Here is a 22,609-nt window from a genome sequence, read left to right on the forward strand (position 1 = left end):
CGGGCTCCGCCTCATCCCCACCGTGGGGTAACCACCGGTTCCCACCTGAAGGGACAGGTCACTCCAGCCGTACAGTCACCCCTCTTTGCCTGTTGATCCTCTGGTACGAGGACCCCAAGGTGGCCTGGGTTAATGGACTCCTCATGTGTCCTTGGTGGGAACCCTCCTCCCTCGGGAACTAGAACGTCTAGACCAAGAAAAGCTAGAATTGTGGGGACAGGAGGCAAAGACTGCACTAGGGGCGTTTCATTAGGGTAAGAGAGGTCATTGCCGTTTCTCCCTCGAGAGTCCCAGAACCACAAATCTGAGCTAAGAGGGAAAACGCTGATTCAGAGCGTCCCAGCCTCACACGGTGTTGCCACCCAGCAGGTGCCATAGCCACGTCTTCAAAAGGCCATCGCACTGTCCCGTCAGGCCAGCTGCTTCAGGGTGACAGGGCACATGGTGAGGCCTGTGAGTCTGTGAGCCTGGGCCCACTGCCCCCAGCCCCCCACCGGCTGGGAAATGGGCTCCTTCGCTGGAAGAAACATTCCGTGAGACCCATGATGGTGGGTCAGGCATCCCACTGGGCACAGGTGGGGTGTCAGCAGACACGTGTGGACAGGAAAGGGGATCTATACTCAGAGCGTCTCTTCTAGGGAAGCCAAGCGGAGCCCCTCCCGAAGTGGAAGCAGCCTGCCTCACCCACGCCCCCGGAATGCTGGTACGCCCCTTGGACCATACTTGGCTGTCAGTGTCGGTGTCTCATCCCCAGCTCGCGGACGGCCCTGGGGAGTGGAGTCTGTGTGCTGAGCCCACCCATCACCTCCATCGCCGTGGCCACAACGAGCCCTTTGGGCGGTGATGGAGATGGGGGAGGAGGCTGGTTGGGGTCCACAGAAGGGCCGGTGGTCTGCCTGGTAAGTGAGAGTCTCCCGGGCCGTGGGGGCAGCTCAGCGTTCACACAGGCCCCGAACGCCTCCACACTCCGTGCCCTGTGGGGAGGTCTAACCACACCCCTTGTTCCCAGACCTCCTGCCACCAGTTTTCCAACTGTGCCCCTTCCAAGTCCCTGACCATCTATCCAAACTGTTAGCAGCTATGATCGGTGTAGACCTGTAACTCCAACCTATCGTTCCAGGCAAAATCAAATGAAGAGGCACTGTTGGAATTCCTGGCCCAGCGGGAGCACTTCCCCTCACCCCTGTCCTCAGCGGGGTTGGAGCTCCGGGGCCTTCCACCTTCGGGTGATGCCCCTACATGGCTCAGAACCACGGGAAAGGCAGGCCCAGGCTTTTCCTTCCTCGATCACCAGGTCATAGGGAAGATCCCATGAAGCCAGAGGCGACACAACAGGGGGTGGGCACAACAGGCTTTCCAGCCACTTCTTCACGTGACCTACTTGTGCCCGCAGAACCTGCTCTGAGCCCGTATTGTATGTGCCCCTTCTCTGATGGTGTAATACAACTGCGCATGCCCAACTTCATGGCGTAAAACCGTGTAAGCCCAGCTGCATGGTCTGGTCTGGTCTGGTCTCCTTGGTGGGTCAGACGACACCCATCCTGATGGACAATTCAGGTCTCATGGTAACTTGGTGGCCCGTGGTCACACGTTCAGTCTCCACTGAGGCCCAGAAGCAAGCCAGGATCCGTTTCTCCAAAGGAGACTTATCCTCAGAGGATGGTGGGGCTTTGCTCCAATCCTGAGGGCGCTGGGCTGTGATCTACCGACAGGAGCTGCTGATGCCTCCAAAGGGCGTCCCCACCTGCCGCAGACCCCTCAAGCTCCCTGGATCTGCTAGTTATTCGTGTAAGGCCCTTGGGGTACCTCGGCTGGCACAGCAGCCTGGATCTGCTGCAGAGGCTTCTCTCGCTCTGAGCCACGCTCAACACAGACAGCTTTCCAGGTCATTCGATTAACGGGCCTCATGTCTGTGCCGCCTCCAGAACCCGAAGAGGTCCACTGGGCATCACGCATCTTCTTAAGCAGTAGGAAGGGCCGGATGTGGATCTCGACATGACCCAGACACACCCCAGACCACAGGACCCCTAGAGTGTCACCAAGGTAGCAGGCGCCCAGTTCTGTGGGATTGGTTTCCCATCTCCGGCATGGCTGTGGTAACACGGTGTCTGAATAATCGCCACTTCCTGCTCACCGGGCCCAACCAGCATGATGTCGTCAAGGCAATGGACCAGCATGATGTCCTGTGGACGGAAAAGCTGGTCAAGAACACCAGAGCTCACACAGTTGACCAGACATAAGACAACTGGGAAGAGAAACCTCCCCACTCGCCCAGGGCTCAGGAGACGCTGCCCAGGGCGGACATGTCTGGGCGGCTGGGACAATGTCAGAATCAGGGCAAAGGGCAGAGAGGAAGCCAGAGACTGAACTCAGGGTCTCCTCCCGGCCCTGAGCCCCACCTGAGGAGGGTGACCCAGCCGGCAGAGCCCCACCCAAAGGGCTGCGGTGTGGTGATGCGCTCACTGGCGGCCCAGGCGCTCCTCCCTGGCTGGGAGGGGCCGTGTCACCGCCCCCGTGAGGCCTGCAGGGTCTCCTCTGATGGAAGAGAAGGGGGGACCTGTCCCTGGCCTCCCTCTGGGTGGCTGTTAGGAAGCAGGGCGGAGGCTGCCACCTCCTAGCCCGGGGGAACTAGCCTCGCTGTAGGAGGGGCTCGCCTGAGCGCCAACACCCGCTCCCGGATCCCCAGAGGTCACTGCCCAGGTGAACTGAGGTGGCCGGCAGAGAGCAGGCTGGAGCAAGGGAGCAAGTGAAGAGTGAACGAAGGGTGGGTGGGGGAAGGAGCAGGTGGGCAGGAGAGCAGGGGGCAGGTGGGCAGGTGGGCAGGTGGGCAGGGGACAGGTGACATCACTGAGTAAGTGAACATCTTGGAGACAAGCAGTTAATGGAGTGGAGCTCGGACAAGCATGGGGCCAAGAGTTCACGACCCAGTGAGTAGACGGGCAGAGGCAACACCATACTGCCTGCGCCCTCTGTGCCGTGACACTGGGGTGGCAGCCAAAACCATGTTTTTAAATAAAACTCATCTGAGAACATTTTGGGATTTACAGAAGAGAGTTGCAAAGATAGTACAGCGAGTTCACCTATACTACCCGACCCACAGTGTCCCCTAATATCAACGTCTGACGTGAGTGTGGGACATTTGTCACAACGATTCAATTAATATGGATCCATTATTATTGACTGAAGCTCATACTTTATTCAGGTTTCTTTAGTCTGTACCTGCTTCGCTTTTTCTGTTCTGGGACCCCATCCAGGATCGCACACACATCTGGTCATCACGTCTCCTTCGCCTCCTCTGGGCTGTGACAGTTTGTTTTTTTTGTTTTTTTGTTTTTTTGGGTTTTTTAAATTAATTAATTTATTATTTATTTTTGGTTGCCTTGGGTCTTTGTTGCTGTGCGTGGGCTTTCTCTAGTTGCAGTGAGCGGGCTTCTCATTGCGGTGGCTTCTCTTGTTGTGGAGCACAGGCTCTAGGTGCACAGGCTTCAGTAGCTGTGGCACGCGGGCTCTAGAGCTCAGGCTCAGTAGTTGTGGCACACGGGCTTAGTTGCTCCGTGGCATGTGGGATCTTCCCGGACCAGGGCTCGAACCCGTGTCCCCTGCATTGGCAAGCGGGTTCTTAACCACTGTGCCACCAGGGAAGCCCCTGGGCTGTGACAGTTTTGATGACCTTGACAGTGTCAAGGAGGACTGCCGGGTGTACAGCAGGACGGCCCTCTGACGGGGTTTGTCTGGTGTTTGTGTCACGATTAGACTAGGGCTGTGGGTTTGGGCAGGAAGACCCCAGGGGTGAAGGGCCCACCCATCCCACCCCATCAGGGCACACACCCTCAGCACGGCTTATCTCTGCGATGCTGTCCGCGCTCACCTGGCTGAGGTGTGCTTGCCGGAACCGGAAGGGGGGCCAGAAGGAGGCTGCTACGTGCGGCCGCATCTGGCGGCTGGGAGTGAGGACCCCACCCCTGACGGGGGAGGATCCGCACACATTATTTGGCATTCTTCTGCACGGACGATTTCTTTCCTCCCCCAGTGGTCTATTCAATCCTTTCTTTGGACCGGCATGGATTCATGGATGTTGGCTTACTATCGCGGGTTGTCATCCAATATGTTATTTATTCTGTTGCTCAAACCGTCCCAGCTTTGGCCACTGGGAGCTCTGTCAGTTGGTTCCCCTGACAAAACAGTTTTCTATTAACCAAGTAATTATTAAATGAGGGCGGAGAAGAGGGAGAAAAAGGAGGTCACTGGCCAGCAACGAACGCTACACAAACACACGTGGGTGCACACAAATGCACAGGCACACACGTGCGCACACGTCTTCCGTGGACACAGAGACAGGAGGCAGCCTAGGCGGCCCACAGCGGGGCCTGGCCCTCAGCATGGGGTCCGTGCGGGGTGGGGGTCTGTCCCCGGCCCAGCTCCTCCGGACAGAAGCTGCCGCTTCGGGCCCCCTTTGGGCAGCTCTGCCCTCACGAGGGGGTGGCCACCCTGGGTGCCAGGGGGGATGGGCGAGTGGCTGAGGGTCAGGCAGCCGGGCAGGGCCAGCGGCTTCCCCTCCAGATGCCACTTCCTCTCGCAGACAGGCTGTCGAAGTGGGAAGGTGAGGTTCAGCCACGGAAAGGGGTTCCCTGGGGCAAGTGTGGATGGCGCCCCACATAGGCCAGGCTCCCTGCCCAGGCGGTGGGCACGGGGCAAGGGCGCCGCGGTCAGAAGCCTGGTCTTTAGGGGGTCTGACCCGGGCTCAGTCCACAAGGCCAGTCACCAAGGAAGCCTCATTTCCTGCCCGCAGAGGGGTCTGGTGCCACTTTGGGAAAACACAGCGAGGTCATCTGTGCCAGGTGCCTGGCACAGGGTAGGTGCTCCACAGGGCTAGGTCAAGAAGCCAGGCCTGGCCCTGCTCCAAAAGATTTTCCCCAAAGTCAGAGAAAGACAGTGCCAGAAGTGAGGCAGGCATAGTGGCCTGTGGCTCACCTCTGCGGGACGGAGGGTCCAGGTGGCCAGCTCCCCAGCCCACGGCCCTGCTGCCCCTGGATCCCAGACTCTCACACTCGCTGCGCCCCCTTGGGCCACACCTGGGCTCCACCGGAGCGACCCACACGTGGTGACATCGGGGACCCCTTCCTGCCCCTGCAGACCCAGGGCAGGGATTCCTGGGGGCCAGGGGGCACACGGGGGGCACTGGGATAGATGAGGGGTCCTGGCTGGCCCCTGCTCTGGGCAAGGAGAGGAAGGAGGTGGCGGAGCTGACAGCCAGCACACAGCCCCATTCTGCTGGTTTCTAGAAGGCCAAGGCATCACCACGCCCACGGCTATCTGGGGCACTCATCCTCCCCGGCTGAGGTCCCCCAGTGTCCAGAGGACCTGCATTACGAGACACCGAAGGGGGGAAACTCCAGCATGAGAGGTGAGCCGTGCACAGGTGGCCAGCCCTGGAGGACCTCAGCAGGGGCCCTAGTGGTTCCAGCTGGCCTAGGCGGGACCCAACGAGTGCCTTCACCGTGTGTCCCCTCCAGGCCCACGCTGGGCCCAGTGGTCCAGGTAGCACAGCCCCACGTTCATTTGAGTTTGCAGCCGTGCCCCATCCCCGGGTTCACGTGGCTTAGTTTGATTGCGGATTCAGGTTTTGACAAAGCCTCGGTGTGAGTACCGGTGAGGGCCCCAGCACCCCCCAACCCCCCGCGCCCTCCAGATGGCTCGGCCCTAAATTACTCATTTGTGCCGCTGAGGCATCAAAAATCAAGTTGCTTTTTCAAAACTTTTGATGTCACAGAACATTTCAAAAGATGTTTCGTAAGACAATGCTTCAGTAAGGACGTCCGGATCAGACCCTCTCTCCCCAAGTCCTCCAAGGACGATGGCCCCAGGCAGGACTTAACGGGGGGTGCAGCCTCTGCTCGCACACTCCAGAGACAGGAAGCTCTGTCACCCCCGCCCACGTGCCCTCTCCCACTTGCCCACCTCCACCCAGGGTCCTCTGCAGCCACGCCAGGAGCACCCCCTCGGAGAGGCCTTGTTTATCTGCAAGCATCCTGGGGTCTTGGGCCAGGGGCGGGGGCAGCAGGGGGGCAGAAGCTGGCCTCGCCACCCCCCGCCTTCCTGCCTGCCCTTCTTCTGGGGTCCCCAGAGGCTCAGTTCCTGGTGTGCTGGCAAACAGACAGACGGGCGACCAACGTAACCCAGCTCCTGGGCGGGCAGCTGCGGTCTGAGGCCCCCGCCCAGTTGGAAACCACAATGGGAGGGGAGGGGAAGGAAGAGGAGGGGAGGGGAGAGCAGAGGAGAGGAGAGGAGAGCAGAGGAGACCTCCATGGGGCCTTGGAGTCGAGTCAGGGTGGCCAAATGCCAGATGCTGGTCACCAGCCTCTTTGTCTTGGTAACAGGCAGGCTGGGCAGGGGCAGGAGGCGGGGGGGGGGGGGGGGGGGGGTTGCTGAGCCGCGTTCCTGGACCTCTGGAACTGTGGTCCCCGCCCCGACCACACCAGCCCTGCAGCCCCGGTGGACATGCACCTGGGGTTCTGGCGGCAGAGTCCTGGCAGCCGAAGGATGCCCCGTGGGCATTGCCTGTCCTGCCGGGTGGCACGGGCCCAAGAGAAGGCCTGAGGGCCTCGGGTGGCTGGTGAACCGGGCTCGGAGGGGCTTTCCCTGGGGGAGCGGGGCGGGGGCTGGCCTCCCGCTCTGGAAGGTGCTCTCGTGGCCGGGGGAGAGAGGCAGGCTGAGAAGGGCTGGGGTGGGTCCGTTCCCTGCTCCGCAAACGGAATGATGCAAGGTTCCAGGCCCTTGGAGAAGATGGACAGCAGGTGTGCGTGTGGCAGGGGAGGGGGGAATGTGAGTGTGGGTGTGTGTACTGGGTGTCTTGTGTGAGTGTGAGTGTATCTGTGTGTGCGGGGGGGTGGGTGTCTGTGTCGGGGAGTTTCTGGGGCAAAGGTCTCCCTGAGACCACCCCCAGAAACACCCAGAGGCCCCGCAGCCGAGCCTGTCTCCTGTGAGATCCGGAAGCTGAGGAAGGCTGGCAGGGGGGACGGGTCAGTGCCCAGCCCTGCCCCACACGCTGGCTCTGCCCCACCCCCAGCTACTGGGCCTCGCTATGGCCACCACGGCAGTGCTCACCTACTTCGGACCCCACTTTGCTGTCATCGGCCACGCGTCCTCAGAGAGGACCCCCTACGAAGTTTTGCACCTCTGGGGTAAGCGAGGCTCTGGGCGGGGCAGCCACTGTTGGGGAGGGGGCTTCAGGAGCACAGGTGGCTGGGGAGGAGCCCCAGGCTGGCGTGAGGTCTCCCGAGTGGAGCCGGGCTGGGGCAGGCAGTGGGGTCAGAGGCAGAAAGGGCCACCTGGAAGTCCCAGCTCCACTGGGCAGAGCCTGGAATCTGCCCAGGTCTCCCGCCCTGGGACCCTGGGGCCAGCGTGGGTGTGTCGGGTGGTATCCGGACCCTGTCCTCTGTGTCCAGGAACGGGTGCTCACCCATGATGAGGCCTTGAGCGTCACAGAGATGGCATCCTGTCCCCCCCTACCCTGCCCCCCGGGGGGCTTGGCCTCCGGAGAGAGTACTGGAGGCCGAGGAGGGCGGCTGTGGGGCAAGCCGAGGCTCAGGGGATTGGGGCTCGTGGTCCCAACCCCAGGCCTCCTGGTGGCCGCAGGCCCCATGTTTTTACCCTGAGCCCTGAACCCCAGACTCCCTAGAGCAGGAAGCCTGGGGCCGGGCCTGGACTGATAAGATTACAGCCACCTGTCAGCAGGGCCTGGGGGCAGGGGTGTGGGTTCTGAGATAGCCCCGGGGATGGGGGGACAGGGCAGACAGGAAGCAAGGAGGGAGGGGCAGGGCCGCATGGAGGCGGGTGGGTGGTGGGAGGTACACCCCTGCCTGACCAGACAAGGCCCATTCAGAGCTCCCCGAAGTCCAGCACCCCAAGTTGACTCTCAGGTTGGATTTCAGACCTTGGCTCTGTGCACATGGGACCCCTGCCCTGGGCACCCTGACACCCCTCTCTCTCCACTCTCAGCCTTCTCCGCAGGGATCATCCTGGCCGGGCTCCTGACCCTGGGGGCTGTGCTGAGTGCTGCAGCCACTGTGAGAGAGGCGGGGGGCCTCATGGCTGGGGTGAGTTCCCTGTGTCCCCAGCTCCCCCAGATGGGATCTGCCAGGGCTGTGAGCCCACGGAGCCTGCCTCTCCCCTGTGTCCCGACGGAAACTGAGGCTCCAGGGATGTGGGCCAGCCAGGACCCCTCCACCCGGGACAGCCAGGACCCCTCCACCCAGGACAGCCAGGACCCCTCCACCCGGGACAGCCAGGACTCCTCCACCCGGGACAGCCAGGATCCCTCCACCCGGGACAGCCAGGACCCCTCCACCCGGGACAGCCAGGGCCCCTCCACCCGGGACAGCCAGGGCCCCTCCACCCGGGACAGCCAGGGCCCCTCCACCCGGGACAGCCAGGGCCCCTCCACCCGGGACAGCCAGGGCCCCTCCACCCGGGACAGCCAGGGCCCCTCCACCCGGACAGCCAGGACCCCCTCCACCAGGTGCCTATCTCACCCCCATCATCCATGGGGGCCTTGAAAGGCAGAGCTGACCCTCCCAGGCCTGGGCACTGGTTCAAAGGCCCAGGGAGGGTCTGATTCTGTGACACTGGAGTCTCTGCGTACGTGGTTTGGGTGAATTCCATCCCCTTACCAGGAGGCCAGGCCCAGTCGATCACCTGTAGGTCGGGACTGGGCAGTGGCCCCGAGGCGGCCTGCAGCCCGGGCTCCTCCTGAGCGGCACACCCTCCTTTGCAGCGACCAGCGGTGGGGTCTCCCCACCCCTCACGGTCCCACAAGTCTCTGACCTCGCCCCACAGCAGCGGCCCTCTGTTGCCCCCACACCTGTCCCTCCATGTGGCCCTATCTTGGTCCCCACCGGCCTGTCTTGCTGTCCCACCTGCCAGCCCTGTCTCCCCAGGGACCACGGGCCTGCCCGCTCTGGGCTCAAGCCCCTCCTCTCACCTGAACTGGGGCCTCGGCTCCTGGCTGGTGCCCTGTGCTGACACCTGATGCACACCACCCCCCAGAGCCTTCTCAGGCTCCCCGAGGCGCGTGAGACCAAGTCCAGCCTCCCTGTGCCTCCACGGGTCCCTCTGGCCCCCCACTTCCCTGCCCCCAGCCCTCTGTCCTGCAAACCCACCCCTCCCCTGGGAGTGGTTTGTGGGGCTGACAACCCCTGGGAGTTCATGCCGGGGCTGTTTCCCAGGGTGCCCTCTGAGGCCGGCAACCCTGGGCTCCCTGAGGGCAGCCTTCTGGGTCCCCAGGGCTGGCGGGGCTCTCGGCCCAGTCTGTGTCAGCAAATGTTGGTGGAATGACTCCTGGGTTGTAAACATCTCCAAGGGCAGGGACAGAGTCACCTCCTGGAGCCGGGCCCCGGCCCTGGGTGTGCTTGGGAAGTAGAGGGGCGTCCGGCAGCTTGAGCCCTAACCAGGACCCCGCAGGAGCGTGGGCAGGGCAGTGCAGTGTGGGCGCACTAAGACCCGGGCCTGTGCAGTCTGGCTGGGGGATGGGGGGAGGGAAGGAGGCCCCAATGGCAGCTGACCAGGCAGGTGCACTGTCCTCCCAAAGGGGAGCCCTGAGGCGTGGGGCTTGCCAGAGGGGCTCAGGGCTGGAGGTCAAGGCTGCTGGCGGGGCCAGACCCAGGGGTCCTGGAGAGGGCGGACCGGAGAGGCCAGCGCCGAAGATACAGCATTGGCCACCAGGGGGCGCCATGGTGCTGGGCTCAGAGCCCAGGCGGGAAGATGCCAAAGGCTCCTGTTCCCAAGGTTCCTCTCTCGCCCGTTCTTGGCCCAGCCGGTCACCGCGGCCTTCCCCAGCTCCCGGCAGCCCCAGCTCTGCACCCTGATCTGGGGGCAGGGGGCGGGGAGCACCAGGGTCTCGGTTCCGCATCCCTCCCCGTTACTTGGGTCGGGCCCCACGGCCGCCCGCCTGCTGCACCCCAACCTCCCGCCCTGGGCCCCCAGCCTGGATGGCAAGCCCAGCACAGCCCCGCGGGGTCTGGGAGACCCCACTCCCCTACTGCCCGGCTGAGCCACGGCCGTGTGTGTGCATCTCAGTGTGCGTGCTGTGTCTGGCATGTTTCTGGCGTGTCTGGCGTGTGTGAGCCCACGTGGAGGGCCAGGGAGCGGAGATCTTTCCCATCCCGACGCTCCCCCGCCGCTTCCTGCCCCCGCCCCCAGCCTCCTCCCGGACCAGCCTCACACACAGGAAATGAGAGGCTCGCAGGCTCAGAGCAGGGCTGGCAGCAGCGCCGAGGAAGCCATTTTGATTTATTTATGTGTTTTTGTTTAGAATCGGGAGAAAGAAATCGGTGGGGATTGGGCCCGGCCGCCCCCAGCGCCTCAGCCCCGCAGAGGGCCAGGGGAGCCAGGGCCCAGGACCCTCCGTGCAGGCAGGCTGGCCGGCGGGAGGGCAGGGAGAGGTGCTGGCTTTCCCGAGGAATGAGCCGGTTCCTGGAAAATGCTGGTCCCCTGAGCTGGCTCTGGGCCTCCAGCCTGCTAGGCAATGCTGAGCGATGGCTTCCAGATGGGGAAGGCGGCCCTCGGCCAGCCCGGGGGGAAGAGGGGGGAGGAGGGAGAGGGAGGAGGAGGAGGCGGCGGCATCTCAGGGCTGTCCCGAGACTGAGGCCTTGCAGACCCCTGGGCAGGCAGGAGGGAACATGGGGTGAAGGCCGGTGGACCGCCCGCCCCTGAGAAGAGCCGGAGGTCCCCGTGCCTGCACTGAGTCTGGGCGCTGGGGGGGTGACCCACTCTTTCCTGGAGCCTGGTGGGCACCCCCTACCCCCGTGTAGACGGCTTCTTCAACCCCATCCAGCCCGGGCAGTGTACGTGTCCATCTGCATCTGGGGTGTCCCTCCATTCCATTCCAGGTGCCACCCTGAGTGCGGCCCCTAGGTTGGGAGAGCCTGGCCACAGCCTGCCCCTGGCCACGGACAGTCCGGGGTGACTGAGGTGGGGCGGTGACACCAGGCCTCCGGACCCCTGGGCCGTGTGGTCAGCAGGCGGATTGACTGTCCAGGGCTCCAGAAGGAGCCTCAGCCCGAGACCCGAATCAGAGGGTCACCGGCACAAAGTGACAAGTCAGACTATGGGTGGGGGGATGTCCCCAAGGCAGCACGTGGGCCAGGGTTCGTTGTCTGGGATGACCCTCTGAAACGACCCACAAAAGAGCTTTGGGGGCATGTGTGCATTTTGGGAGGAGGGGCCGTAAAGTTCATCAGCTTCACAACCCCCGTGAGAGACAGACGCGCCACCAAAGCCCTGGGGCCCAGGGGGTGGCAGGAGGTGGAGACGGGGTCGGCTGGGCCACGGGGACAGAGCAGGGTGGGAAGAAGGGGGTGGGGCTTCTCCGCAGGAGTCACCCCGTCTCGGGGTGTCCTCCTGGCCACGCTCTCGGTCGGAACGCCGACTCTGAACCCCTGGGAGGCATGTTTCGGAAAACAAAACAAAACCAGCAGTCCCTTCTCCAAGAGGCCCTCCCTGTCCAAGGGGAGCCGGCAGCCCCTGAGCCACCCCTCCTGCCCAGACTTAAAAGGGGTTCGTTTCTTCTCCGGGATCTGAATCTCAGGCTCGGGAAGGCCCTGCCTGGCCCTTCCGGGGTCAGTGCCCTGCCCAGGGTCAGTGCCCTTCCTGGCAGCAGCCGCAGAGGGCAGGGGTCTCCCTGATCCCAGCTACTGCCTGCCTGCGTCCCTGGGGCAGGGGCTGTGGCACTGCTATCAAGGCCCTCGGGAGCCAAAACCAGCAAGAGGGGGTCTCCCGAGAAGGGCCAAAAGAAGGGATGGGGACCAGTGTGCCTGCCGCCCAAGGTCTCCCCCTTGGGCAGTGGGGAGCTGCCAGGCCACCACCATGGCGCCCGGACTAACGGTCCTCCTCTGCCCCAGGCCTTCCTGTGCTTTGCCCTGGTGTTCTGCACCCTGGTGCAGGTGGCCTTCTGGAGGTTCCACAACCCCACGCAGGTGAGCACCCCAGCCCGCCCCCATCCTGCAGGGGAGGGTCCCTCAGGTATGAGAAAGTCGGTTCCGTGCTTCCTCTCACCTGCCAGTCACCAGGAGAGACAGGGCGGGTGTGGAGGGACCACTCTGGGGACATTCTCTGCCTGGGGGTGAGGTGGGGATGCAGAGACCAGAGGGCCGGTCCTCTCCTGGGCTGGGGACAGCAGATCCCCAGAGAAGGAGGGGAAGCAGGTACAGGTCTCGGACACCCCCTTCTCACTAAGGCCCCCCTGGGCCCAGAAGATGGGACCTGGGGGGTTGGAGGGAGGCCCCCCAGCTGGCCTGAGGGATTGATTAGTGGGGGTCGGTTCCAGAAAATGCACTGGGGGCTGCTCTCCTGACGGGGGTCGGGCCAGGCAGGGAGAGGCTTGTCCGGGCGTGGGCGCTGCAGGACAGTGGAGGGGATGGCCAGGCCTCATCCGCAGGACGACAGCGGCGCTGCAGTCCCGGACTCGAGCTGCCTGGAGGTGGCACTCTCCAGGTGACCCTACTCCTTCCATGTTCACTGTGGGCTTTTCCCAGGGACGTGCATGTCGGTGGTGACCGTGGTAATGGTGGGTGTGGGTCCCCATAGCAGGGGGCTCCTTTGTTTCTTCCTTCCTTCGTCCGTTCATCCATCCCTCTGTCCTCTGGGTGCCGCTGGTTCAGCTGGGCTCCGGGGCGGCTCAGGGCTGGGAGGCAGGGAGGCCCCAGCTCTGGGATAACACGGTCACGCAGGGCCCCGGCCCCCAGAGAGCAGGGCTCGAAGACTGCAGGCCACGGGTCTCGGGTGGGCGCTGACCCCAGGGAGCAGGGCAGGACCACAGCTTGGGAGGGACCGCTCCCAAGGGACACAGGGGGCTGGGGCAGCCTGGCCCTCCAGAAATTCTGTCTGAACTCTGGGTCCTGAGAGGGAGCTGAGAGCCTGCCTGGGAAATGGGGCTGGCCAAGTTCATGAGCAGAGCTGACCCCTCCCAGACCAGGGCTGGGGGTCAAGGCCAGACCCCCTCTGGCCGGGCAGAGGAAATGGGTGCCCAAGAGGCTCAGAGAGAGGGGCAGTGACCCCAGACGGGCTCACGTGTAGGGCCCGGGGACTAGTGGGGGCCAGGAGGGTCCACAGTTGGCTGAGGAGGGGACACCGGTGGCTCCAGTTGGCCAGTACCAGGCCAGGGCACAGAGCAAGGCTGGCCAACGCCACTGCCCTCCAGCACCCTGTGCCCATGGCCCCCCGACAGGATCAGACTTCTCTCCGCAGCTGAGCTGCGAGCCTGCAGGGCAGCTCCCGGGGCGCCCTTCCCAAAGGGCCCTCTAGCGCCAGCCCCCCCCCCCGCCCCCATCTGCTTCTCAGCATCTGCCCCAGGCCTCAGGCCCCTGCTGCTCCCCGGCTGAGAGGCCACAGCCTGCAGAGGGGCCGGGAAGCAGCCTCCCCCCGTCCGCAGCAATGGACACGACCCAGGCAGCAGAACTCAGGCCCCAGCCTTCACCTGTGAGAGCCCAGCCCCAGGCGAGACCCCGAGGCAGCCCCCCAAGAAGCTGCGGGGCCAGCGGGCAGGGCCACAGAGAGGGACGGGAGAGTCCAGCCCCACAGGCCCCATCCGGCTGGACTCTCTGAGACCCGGATCAATCCTTTCTCCTCTCACTGGGACTCAGTTTCCCCATGCACTCTGTAAGGACCAGCCCAGGGAAACCAAAGCCAGTCCAGCTGGAGTATACCCAGTTTCTGGGCAAAACCCTGTGCAAGCAGGTGACCAGCAATGATTTTTTGCCTGTGTATCAGGAGTCCCAGCGGCCCCGACCCCCTTGTTGCCCAGGCCCCCCCAGATGTTCACGCAAGATGCAGAGAGCAGCCAGGTAGGAGGCCGAGCTCGTGCTGTGTGCTTTTAGGTGTGTGATTACCCACTCTGGTCTTACCTGCAGTAATGGGCCTAGTTTCTCCCCCCTGCCCTCTGCCCGCCCCAGTGCTCCTTGGAGTTGATGAGGCCGTCACCAGACCTTCCAGGGTGGTGGCCATCCCCTTGGTCTGCAGATGGAGGGACTCAGGCCCACGGGGGTGTGGGGGAGGGCAAGATCACCCTGGCAGAGGCAGGGCAGGAGGGGTCCACCATCCAAGGCTCTTCGCCCTGACTCAATGCCTTTTTACCCTTCCCTGCCCAAGGGTCACCCCAAACTGTTCACCACCACCTTGGCATCATCTGGGGTCACCCAGATGGAATGCCAGATGGAAAAAGGGCATTTCCTCTGGCTCTGGAGGGGTCGGAGCCTGGCAAGGCAGCCTCGGTTCTCGGTGACCAGGGAGCGCTGGGCCCGGCTGGTGTTTTGGCCTCACATTTCCCATCCACCGAGAAGCCCGTGCTAGGTCTGGGTCACCTCATGGGTGGTCTCAGCCAAGACAGCTGCCAGGGTGCCCTGGGCTCCCCGTGCACCTCTCCTGGGGGGGCGGCTGCAGCCCATCCTTTCTGCTCTGACACTGTGTGTTTACAGCTCTGAGCCCAGGATTTGCACTTCTGCAGGGGAGGGGCCATGCAGGGGCCACAGGCCATAATCTGGCTGGGGTCCGCGCTCCGGGAAGGGGAGGGGGCAAAAGCGGATGGCTCCCAGCTGGGCCTCTTCCCTGTCCCAACCCCTGCCGCCATACCCGACAGAAATCTTCCTGTCTGGTCCGCGCTCCAGCTGGCCTTCAGGGTCCAGCTCTCGGGGTCCTGCCTGACCCCAGTCGGGGTTGGGGCTTCCTCCGTGTCCGGGCCCACGTGGGCCCAGAGGAGGCCTGGGTGGGGCAGCTCTGGCTTCAAAGCCTGGGGTCAGCCTCTCACCCGGTGCCCTGGGGATCAGGTAGCCTTCCTGGGCCTCGGTTTCCTCATCTGTAAAAGGAGTGTGAGAACCCCGATGAGGGGGCTGCTGAGTGGTGGGAATGAACCAGTGGGACCCACCTGCACCCCCTGAGGCCGGGTCTGTCCTCCATCACTGGGGCCAGTGCAGAGCCGGGCGCTGGCCAGGGCACGGGCCCCAAGCAGCAGGGGCGGGACGAGCCACCCGTCCTGTGCCCCCCAACCCGGGAACCTAGGCAGGTGCCTTGGCATCAGGGCCAACCTGGGCCAGACAGATCCCAGCCCCACTCCTTCCTTCCACGAGGTCCTCCTGGAGGCCCAGGGAGCAGAGAAGCACAAAGGGCCAAGCTGTTTGCTCCGGGGGATCTGTTCACCCCCATTTCTCCCCCTGCACCTCCCCTGAGTGACCCCCTAAGATATCCTGAAACACGGGGTCAAGATGGCCCATCTAGTGCAACCCTACAAATGGGAAACCTGAGGACAAGGAGAGGACGGGACCGGCCACGACTTCTGGTGGCCCAGAAGCCAGGCCGCAGACCCTGGGGGGGGGCACCCTCCCCGCTTCCCCCGCCACTCCCTCCCCCCACCCCGGGCGCTCACTCCCTGGGGGCCCTGGTAGGCGCCCTGAAGCTGGGAGGGCCGGCAATGCAGGGACTATGAATACAGAGCATGAGGGCTGTTAATTACGTTCCTGCGGGAGCCTGAGAGCCGCTCTGCCACAGCGCTCTGTCCCCAGACGGGCTGCGGGGCAATGAATTGCCCGACTCCACTGAATAATTCATGCCCGGATTAAGTACAGCAGAGCGGGGAGCCCCAGAGCGGGGAGCCCCAGAGGAAGGCCGTCTGTCCGCTGGCTCCCAGGTCTGGGCCCCGCCCCTCGAGGCCACTCCCCTCCCCCATAGTCCAGCGGCCACCAGAACCAGCCCTGGGGCACAAGGCCCTGGTCTGCAGACCACCTGCAGCTCCCACGGGCCACCCCCTCCCCAGCTATTCCCCCCCACCACCCCCCCGCAGGTTTAGCAGACGATGGGGAGGCAGAGGTCGATGGCAGGGTGGGGAGCTGGGCTGGCGGGGACGCCCCAGGCACCTGGTTTGTATTCAGCAGCCCAGGAACCCCCGTCCTGAGGGGTGCCCCCTGGAGCCCTGGAAGATGGGGCTTAAAGATCGGGGCACCCTGGCAGGGAGCACCCAGGTATCAGGGCCCAAGGGCCTCTGAGACCTCCCAGCTCACCCCTGGTTTTCTCCTGGAGAAACACAGCCCCTGAACCTGGTGACGGGGGCGGGGCAGACAGTAGAGCACCACCCAGGCCTCCGGAGAGTCAGCCTGGCCCCCTGATGCCAGGCCCAGGGGTCTTGGGCAGGGGCGTGGCTTTGCCAGATCCGCTTCTTCAGCTGAAGGAGAAACTCGCGCCCCACTGCAGGGGTCACGGGGAGAGACACGCAGCTCAGCCACCAGCGGGTCTGTTCCTCCCGCTCATGTTTCAGCAAGAACACCTCCAGAGGGGACGGGGCCTCCCTGGGCCCTCGTGGGCATTGGGGGTGGTGGTCTGAGCTGGCCTCCTTGTCCCGGCCTCCTGCACCACCGACCCCAGGCCCGCTCTGCTAGCCCCCCAGGCCTCACCAGGACCCCCTCCCACAAGGACAGTACAGCCTGGCAGGTCTGCACCCCCACGTCACTTGAGGAAACGAAGGCCAAGGGAGGGCCCCTAGCCAGGCCTCCTGCAGTGGTGGCCGGCCTGGCGCCTGGCCCCCAGCCCAGGACGCTGCCCACCTCCCACTGGGTGGGGAACAAAGCAGCTGGCTGACTCTGGGGGCAAGGTCTCAGCCGGGAGGGTTAATGAGCCCTGGAGCGATGTTCAGGGTGGAAACTGGTCTGGTTCCTACTGGACAGCACTGGGCGAGACCGTCCCCTGCCCACCTGCCCCCAAGTCCTCCAGGCTGGGAGTGGGGAAGCCGCCCTTCCTTTCTGGAGGGTGGGGGTGAGTGGCCAGAGCAGGGCACCCCTGAGCACCTGTCAGCCTGTCCCCGCTGTCAGCACAGCATGGGGATGGGAAGGGAAGGGAGGCAGGGCGCAGGGTCTCTGAGGTGGGAAAAGAGGCATCAGAGGGCAAGGGAGCTCAGAGACCTTGCCCATGCCAGAGGCCAGCGACCCCAGTGCAGTCACAGAAGCCTTCCTGGAGGAGGCAAGATTCCAGTTTGTCTCTGATGAAATCACTTGGCAAGGGGAGGGCATTTTGGTCTGGGGGCAGCACGAGAAAAGGCACAGAAGGGGATGCTTGGCTGGGCAGAGGCAATGAAGTCTGGGTGAGGTGTGAAGGCAGAGCTGGCCAGGCCCCTGTTGCTACCCTCCTTCTCCTTCGTCTGCCCCCAAGGGGCCTTGTCTGCCCCGGGTGCCCTTGGCCAGCTCTGGGTAGCTGCCTGGGCTTTTTAGAACCTACCGATGGTTCTGGGCAAAGACCTGGAGCATCACCGGGGAGCTGAGCTCCTGGCACGAGGCCACTCCTGGCCGTCTCCCCCCAGGGCCCACCGTTGGCTTTCCCTCCCCACTGCCTGTTTCCAGATCAACAGAAGCAGGTGGACACTTCGGCCAGGGCTTCCTCCCACTGTAAGACAAAAGCTGGGGTCGGGTGGCCAAGCTCGGGCCTCTGGTTTATCCTGCAGGACCCCCCAGGGGCAGGAGCGGCATTAACGGCCATTCCTGGGGGGAGGTCCCCACAACTGAAGTATGGGGACCCCTGTGACCGGCCACCCAGGGGACCCAGTTTCCGCTTCCAGGGAGCTCTGCCCGGTGGAAGGAGAAGGAGGGGGCCAGTTGGACATCACTCAGCACCCGAGGGCCAGGCCCCGCCTTCGGGGGGCTCTGTCGGGGGAGGGGCTTCACCAGCACAGGGGCCTTCCCGTGATGCTCTCGGTACAGGTGGAGGACGCCGTGTTGGACGCCTACGATCAGGTGTACGAGCAGGCGGTGAAGAGCTCGTCGGGAATGTGGCGGCAGGAGCTGGTGGCCATCCAGGACATGGTGAGCATGGTGGGGGAGGCCCCCTCCCTGGGCAGCCCTGGACTGGTCAGCCTCCCCAGGCGGAAGTGATCTAGAAAATGGGCAGAGGTAGCCCCCCAGAGCCAGCTGGCTGGGGCCAGGTGCTGAGCAGGAGGTCCCAGGACACAGGTTATCAGTGCCCCTTGGGGGGAGGGGGCGGGGACAGAGAGCTCCCATCCTCTGTCTGCCCTGGAAGGGCCAGCTACTTCCAGAATTTGCGGGGCCCAGAGCAGAATGCAAGACCCCTTGTCCAAAAGTGATGAAGAATTGCAGGATGGCGACGGCACAGCATTCGGTGGGGCCCCGGTGACCGCTGGCCAGGCTGCTCGGAAGCCGGCACCCCCTGCGGAGCCAGCCGCCTCGCCCTGAGCCCCGGTCCTGGCCTCGGGGGGGGGAGGGGGGGTGCCCTTCGTGCCTCAGTTTCCCCATCTGTCCGACAGGGATCCTGGGGTTCTCAGAGCGAACCGCCTCCCTCTTCTGTCCCTGCAGTTTCAGTGCTGTGGTAAGAGCCCCCCCCTCAGCCTCCCGGAGGGCTCGGAGGCTGACCTGTGTCGGGGGCAGGAGGCTGCCAGACAGGTGAGGGGGAAGGGCCTGCAGAGACCCCGGGGGGCTCAGCCCCAGAGCAGGGCCACTCCCACGCCTCGACCCTGGGGGCTGCGCTGGGCTGGGGGGACATGACCGACGCGGGCCCGGGTCCTCTCCAGGCCCCAATCACTCCCTCACCCCTTCACACAGTTCCCAGCTTGGGGGCTCCCCGTGGCCAGGCACAGTGTCAGGCACTGAGACCGCCCCCCATCGGAAGCCTCTAGAAGGGCGGGGGGGCGGGGGGGCAGCTCTGCCTGCGTTGGGCTGGGGGCAGGTGTCCGAGGGCCCCTGAAGGCCAGAAGGGCGTTTCCCAGAGGGTCAGCCTAGGCCAAAGTCTGGCCACGAGGGCTTCAGTGACGGAGAGACAGAGGCAGGGACGCTCTTCTTCCGGACGACGGCGGCCTCCCCCCTCCCCCCTCCCCGCCTCCTCGGCTCCCCTCCCCCGCTGTCCGGGAAGCAAACACCCCTATCTCTGGCAAGAGGCTCCTGGCCACCCTCCAAGAAACAGACAGGAGGATGGAATGGCTGGAGGCCCAGCCAGGGACAGAGCCAGCACAGCGCCCTGGGCTCTCGCGCTGGGAGGGGCGAGGGCAGAGGAGGGTCCCGCGTGCAGGGAAGGGGGGCGTCGGGAGGCCTGTTCACGCCACCCAGGGAGAGGCCTCAGGTCCCCGTCTGCAGAGTGGGAGCCAAGTCTGGTTTCTTGTACCTCCTGGGGTGGTGGGGGCCACGGGGAGACTGTAAAGGCCTTGTGGGTGGGGACCCCTGGGGGAGGGGGCGGGAGGGCGGGGACGTTGTCCTAGATGGTGGTCTGACCCCGGGCTGCCTTCCAAGAGGAAGTGGGAGCACGCTGGGGGACCAGACCCGATCAAGGGAATTCATGGACAGATGCACGGACAGTCAGACACCAAGCCGGCCTCCTTTCTCCCGGCATCCCAGCCTTCAGAACCAAACCCTGCATGTCCCACTGCACATCCTTCCCCAGCGTGCCCCCAAATGCCAAGTCCTTCCCCAAAACCAAATGCCACCATCAGAGTGGTTCGGAGTTGAGACCGTCACCTCCCGTTTCCTTGGAGACAGAGAGCCTCTGCGGATGCCACGTCCTGGAGAGACCCCCACGCCCCACCCTGTTAGCCAGTGTCCTCTCCTCACCCAGGCTCTGTGTCCCACCCTGGATGGGGTTTGGGGGGGCCCAACACAGACAGCTCAGGGGACACCCAGAGGAAGGCACCCACTGGACCCCGGGGGCCTCACGGTCCCCGCAGAGGTGGGCTCCACCCTGCTTGTTTTTGCCTGTTTTCAACACCAGTCCCCAGAGCTCGGGGCGGTTTTCCCTGGGATGTGCCGCACCCCGACTTTCCATCTCCCTAGCGTTTGTCCTGGGCGCTGCAGCTCCAGGCCTTGGCGGAGGCGCCTTGGCCTGGGCTGGGAGGGGCGCTCAGGGGCCCACGCGTGCTGCCCTCTGCGCAGGACTGCCTGCAGGGGATCAGGAGCTTCCTGAGGTTGCACAGGAACGTCGTCTCCGCCCTGATCAGCCTCGGCCTCGCCTCCACGGTACCCTCTCCCCCCCACCCCCGCCCCTCCCCCACCTGCCTGTGCGCCCCCCCCCCCTCAGACGGAAGGGCAGGGCTGGGCAGCCCCAGGTCCGATCGCGGGTCTTGGGGACCAGCAAGGCTTGCCCTGCGCAGGGAGCAGGGAGGAGCAGGCCTGCGGGGTGACAGAGCCTCCCTGATTCCCTTCCCTAGACGGCTGGGAACCCTGCACAGCCCAGTGACCCCCTCGGGGGGCGATGAGCCCCCTCCCCTGGGGCTGCTGGTGCAGGTGCCTCCCCCTCCCCCCAGGTGTACGCGACGTTGCTCAGTGCCTTCCTCTGGTCTGCCATCCGCTCGGGCAAATACACCCTGAGCCCACGGTAGGCCCGCCCGGCCCTCCCCACCTCCCCAGAGGGGTCCTACAGCCCTGCAGCTGGAGGCGGGCAGGCAGAGAGCACGCGCCCCCCCCCCCACCCGCTCCCAAGATCTCTGCCTCTGCCCAGCGAGTGGGACCCCTGGACCACGGGCCAGGCCAGTTCTCCAGAGGAGATGCTTTGGGGGAGGCTGGGCCCGCTGAGGGAGGGGCAGCTTGCACTCCACCCTGCGGCCCCCATCCTGGCCGAGACCTGGCCTCACAGCTGCCAACTCCACCAACATCGAGAGACGGTGCTTCTGGGGCCCCCGGCCAGGACCTCCCATGAGCAAGGAGCAGGGAGGACCCGGTCCCAGCAGCCGAGCAGCACCCACCACCCCATAGCGCTCACAGCATCCCTGCCCGCCACCTCCTCCACTCCCTGACCCAGCCACTCCGCCCTGGCCACCCGGGCGCCCTCCCTGCCCAGGCATCCCGCCTGGCCCCTCTGCATCCTCCAACGGCCTCACGGTCCCTCTGCCCCTCAGGGCCCGTGGCTGCCAGCCCCAGGAGCCCTGCTTCTACAGACGCTGCCAGGAGGGGCCCGCCCCTCATCACCCGTCTGAAGCAGATGCTCTCAGGGGCCGTCGGGGTCCAAGCAGTCACTCGGGTCACCCTCCGCTGCTCCAGGACACCCACCCGCCTGCACACAGGAGCAACAGAGACGCTCCGGCCTCGGCCCGCACGCGTTCCTTACCAGGAGGGGATGAGCTATTTTCCTCCGCATGGCGGTGGGATGGAGAGGGAGGGGACCCCACCAGACAAGCTGCCTCCATGTAAGCAGACGGGGGACCAGGGGTCATTTGCAGACTCTGGGAACAGGCTGGGAGGTGAGTCAGGACAGAGGAAGCAGAGGGCAACTTGGCTGGGCTCTGCTTTGAGTCTCACAGGGTCAAACCCAAGGGTGGGCTGAACTGGGCTTGGCTCCGCCCGCAGGCTCTGGGGAGAACCCACTCCAGGCTGGGTCAGGCTGTTGCCAGAGTTCGGTTCTGTGCGGCTGTAGGACTGACGTCCCTTCCTTGCCCGCTGTCTGCGGGGCCGCTGTGCTCCCCGAGACCCCTTCCCCTCCATCCTCAAGTCAGCACGGCAGGTGGGCTTCTTCTCCTGCTGGGAATTCCTCTGACCGTCCCCAAGGCTGGAGGACAGTCTGCTTTCAAAGGCTCACATGTGTAGATGAGGGCCACCCGGGTAAACTTCCTGCCCTACAGAGAAATCACATTTGTAGTGATACTGTGTTCACGGGTTCCGGGGAATACATTTGAGAAATCCCGCCTGCCACGACCTCTCCCCGTGGCCATCCAACTACCCCGCTGGTGATTTCTCTCTAATGAACCGTCCCTGACGATTTGCATTCTTGGCTCAAAACCAAAGTCCTGGGTGGGACGCCAGACTGGCCCAGCCTAGGCCGAGGCCCCAGCGTAACTGACGAGGAAGAAGGGACTGTGGGGCCTTTTTAACTTCCATAGAGGGAGCTCAGCCCTGCCCCCCACAAAACCAACAAAGTCGGGTGCCTCCCCTGTAAGAAGCAGCCCTCTGTGATGGGCAACCAAAAAGGGACAAAGTGACCAATGCCCGCTGCAGTCCAGCCCTTGTGTTTCCAATCACACACACACACACACACACACACACACACACACACACACACACTCTCTTCCCACACTTACACCTCCAAAACCAAAACGGTGCTCAGCCAGGATAAAGCAAATAGCTCTCCTACAGCTGAAGGCGCACAGGCCTTGCCCCCAAGGAATGTGCCAGAAGTCCAATGGTTCTGCATTTGATAACTGTCCAGGGCATCCGGGGATGTGCGCGCCTCTCCTGGTCCCGTTCTTCTCATCAGACAAAATAAACTGTAAAGAAGCACCAGCTAAATTCCTGTGTACAGCAGTGGTGGAAAGAAAAGGGAATGCAGTTAAATTCTGTAGAAACGTACATGACACCGCAGGAGAAAGGGCTTTGCCGGGAGCTGTAAACGGTGCTCCTTTCCGCAGTGGCCGCGAGGCTGGGACCGACCTTCGGGCTTCCCCGCTCCTCCACCCCGTCCACATCCTCCCATGGGTCCGAGCGCTTCTCCTGCTGGGTGAGGCCACTCTTCGTCGGGGACGGAGCTGGGAAGGAAGGTCTCCATCCTGTGGTCACCTCTGCCACCGACTCTCATCACCAGATGCGCAGGATGAGGAGAGACGCGGGGAACCCCTCAGCCCACCCACACTCAGTAGCAGCACCTTGTTTCC

At 64.2% G+C, this 22,609-nt stretch overlaps 1 protein-coding gene across 3 annotated transcripts; it reads left to right on the forward strand.

The window, feature by feature from the left end:
• The first annotated feature begins 6,275 nt into the window (after nt 1–6,275).
• Nucleotides 6,276–22,441, forward strand: TSPAN32 (tetraspanin 32). 3 transcript variants are annotated; one of them, XM_082342766.1, is made up of 9 exons: nt 6,276–6,370; nt 7,067–7,181; nt 7,999–8,096; nt 11,898–11,972; nt 17,730–17,831; nt 18,339–18,425; nt 19,902–19,985; nt 20,273–20,343; nt 20,864–22,241. In XM_082342766.1, the coding sequence occupies exons 1-9, from the start codon at nt 6,305–6,307 to the stop codon at nt 21,153–21,155; spliced, it is 990 nt and encodes a 329-aa protein (XP_082198892.1). In that variant the 5' UTR covers nt 6,276–6,304; the 3' UTR covers nt 21,156–22,241. The 3 variants fall into 3 exon arrangements, 2 of the variants coding, with proteins under 2 accessions (XP_082198892.1, XP_082198891.1); XR_014231668.1 differs by lacking the exons at nt 6,276–6,370; nt 7,067–7,181 and adding an exon at nt 22,367–22,441 and having other exon boundaries at nt 7,479–8,096; nt 20,864–21,465; XM_082342765.1 differs by lacking the exons at nt 6,276–6,370; nt 7,067–7,181 and having other exon boundaries at nt 7,479–8,096.
• The last annotated feature ends 168 nt before the right edge of the window (nt 22,442–22,609 follow it).

This window comes from Balaenoptera borealis (genome assembly GCF_965194805.1).
Source record: "Balaenoptera borealis genome assembly, chromosome: 11".
Classification (NCBI taxonomy): domain Eukaryota; kingdom Metazoa; phylum Chordata; class Mammalia; order Artiodactyla; family Balaenopteridae; genus Balaenoptera; species Balaenoptera borealis.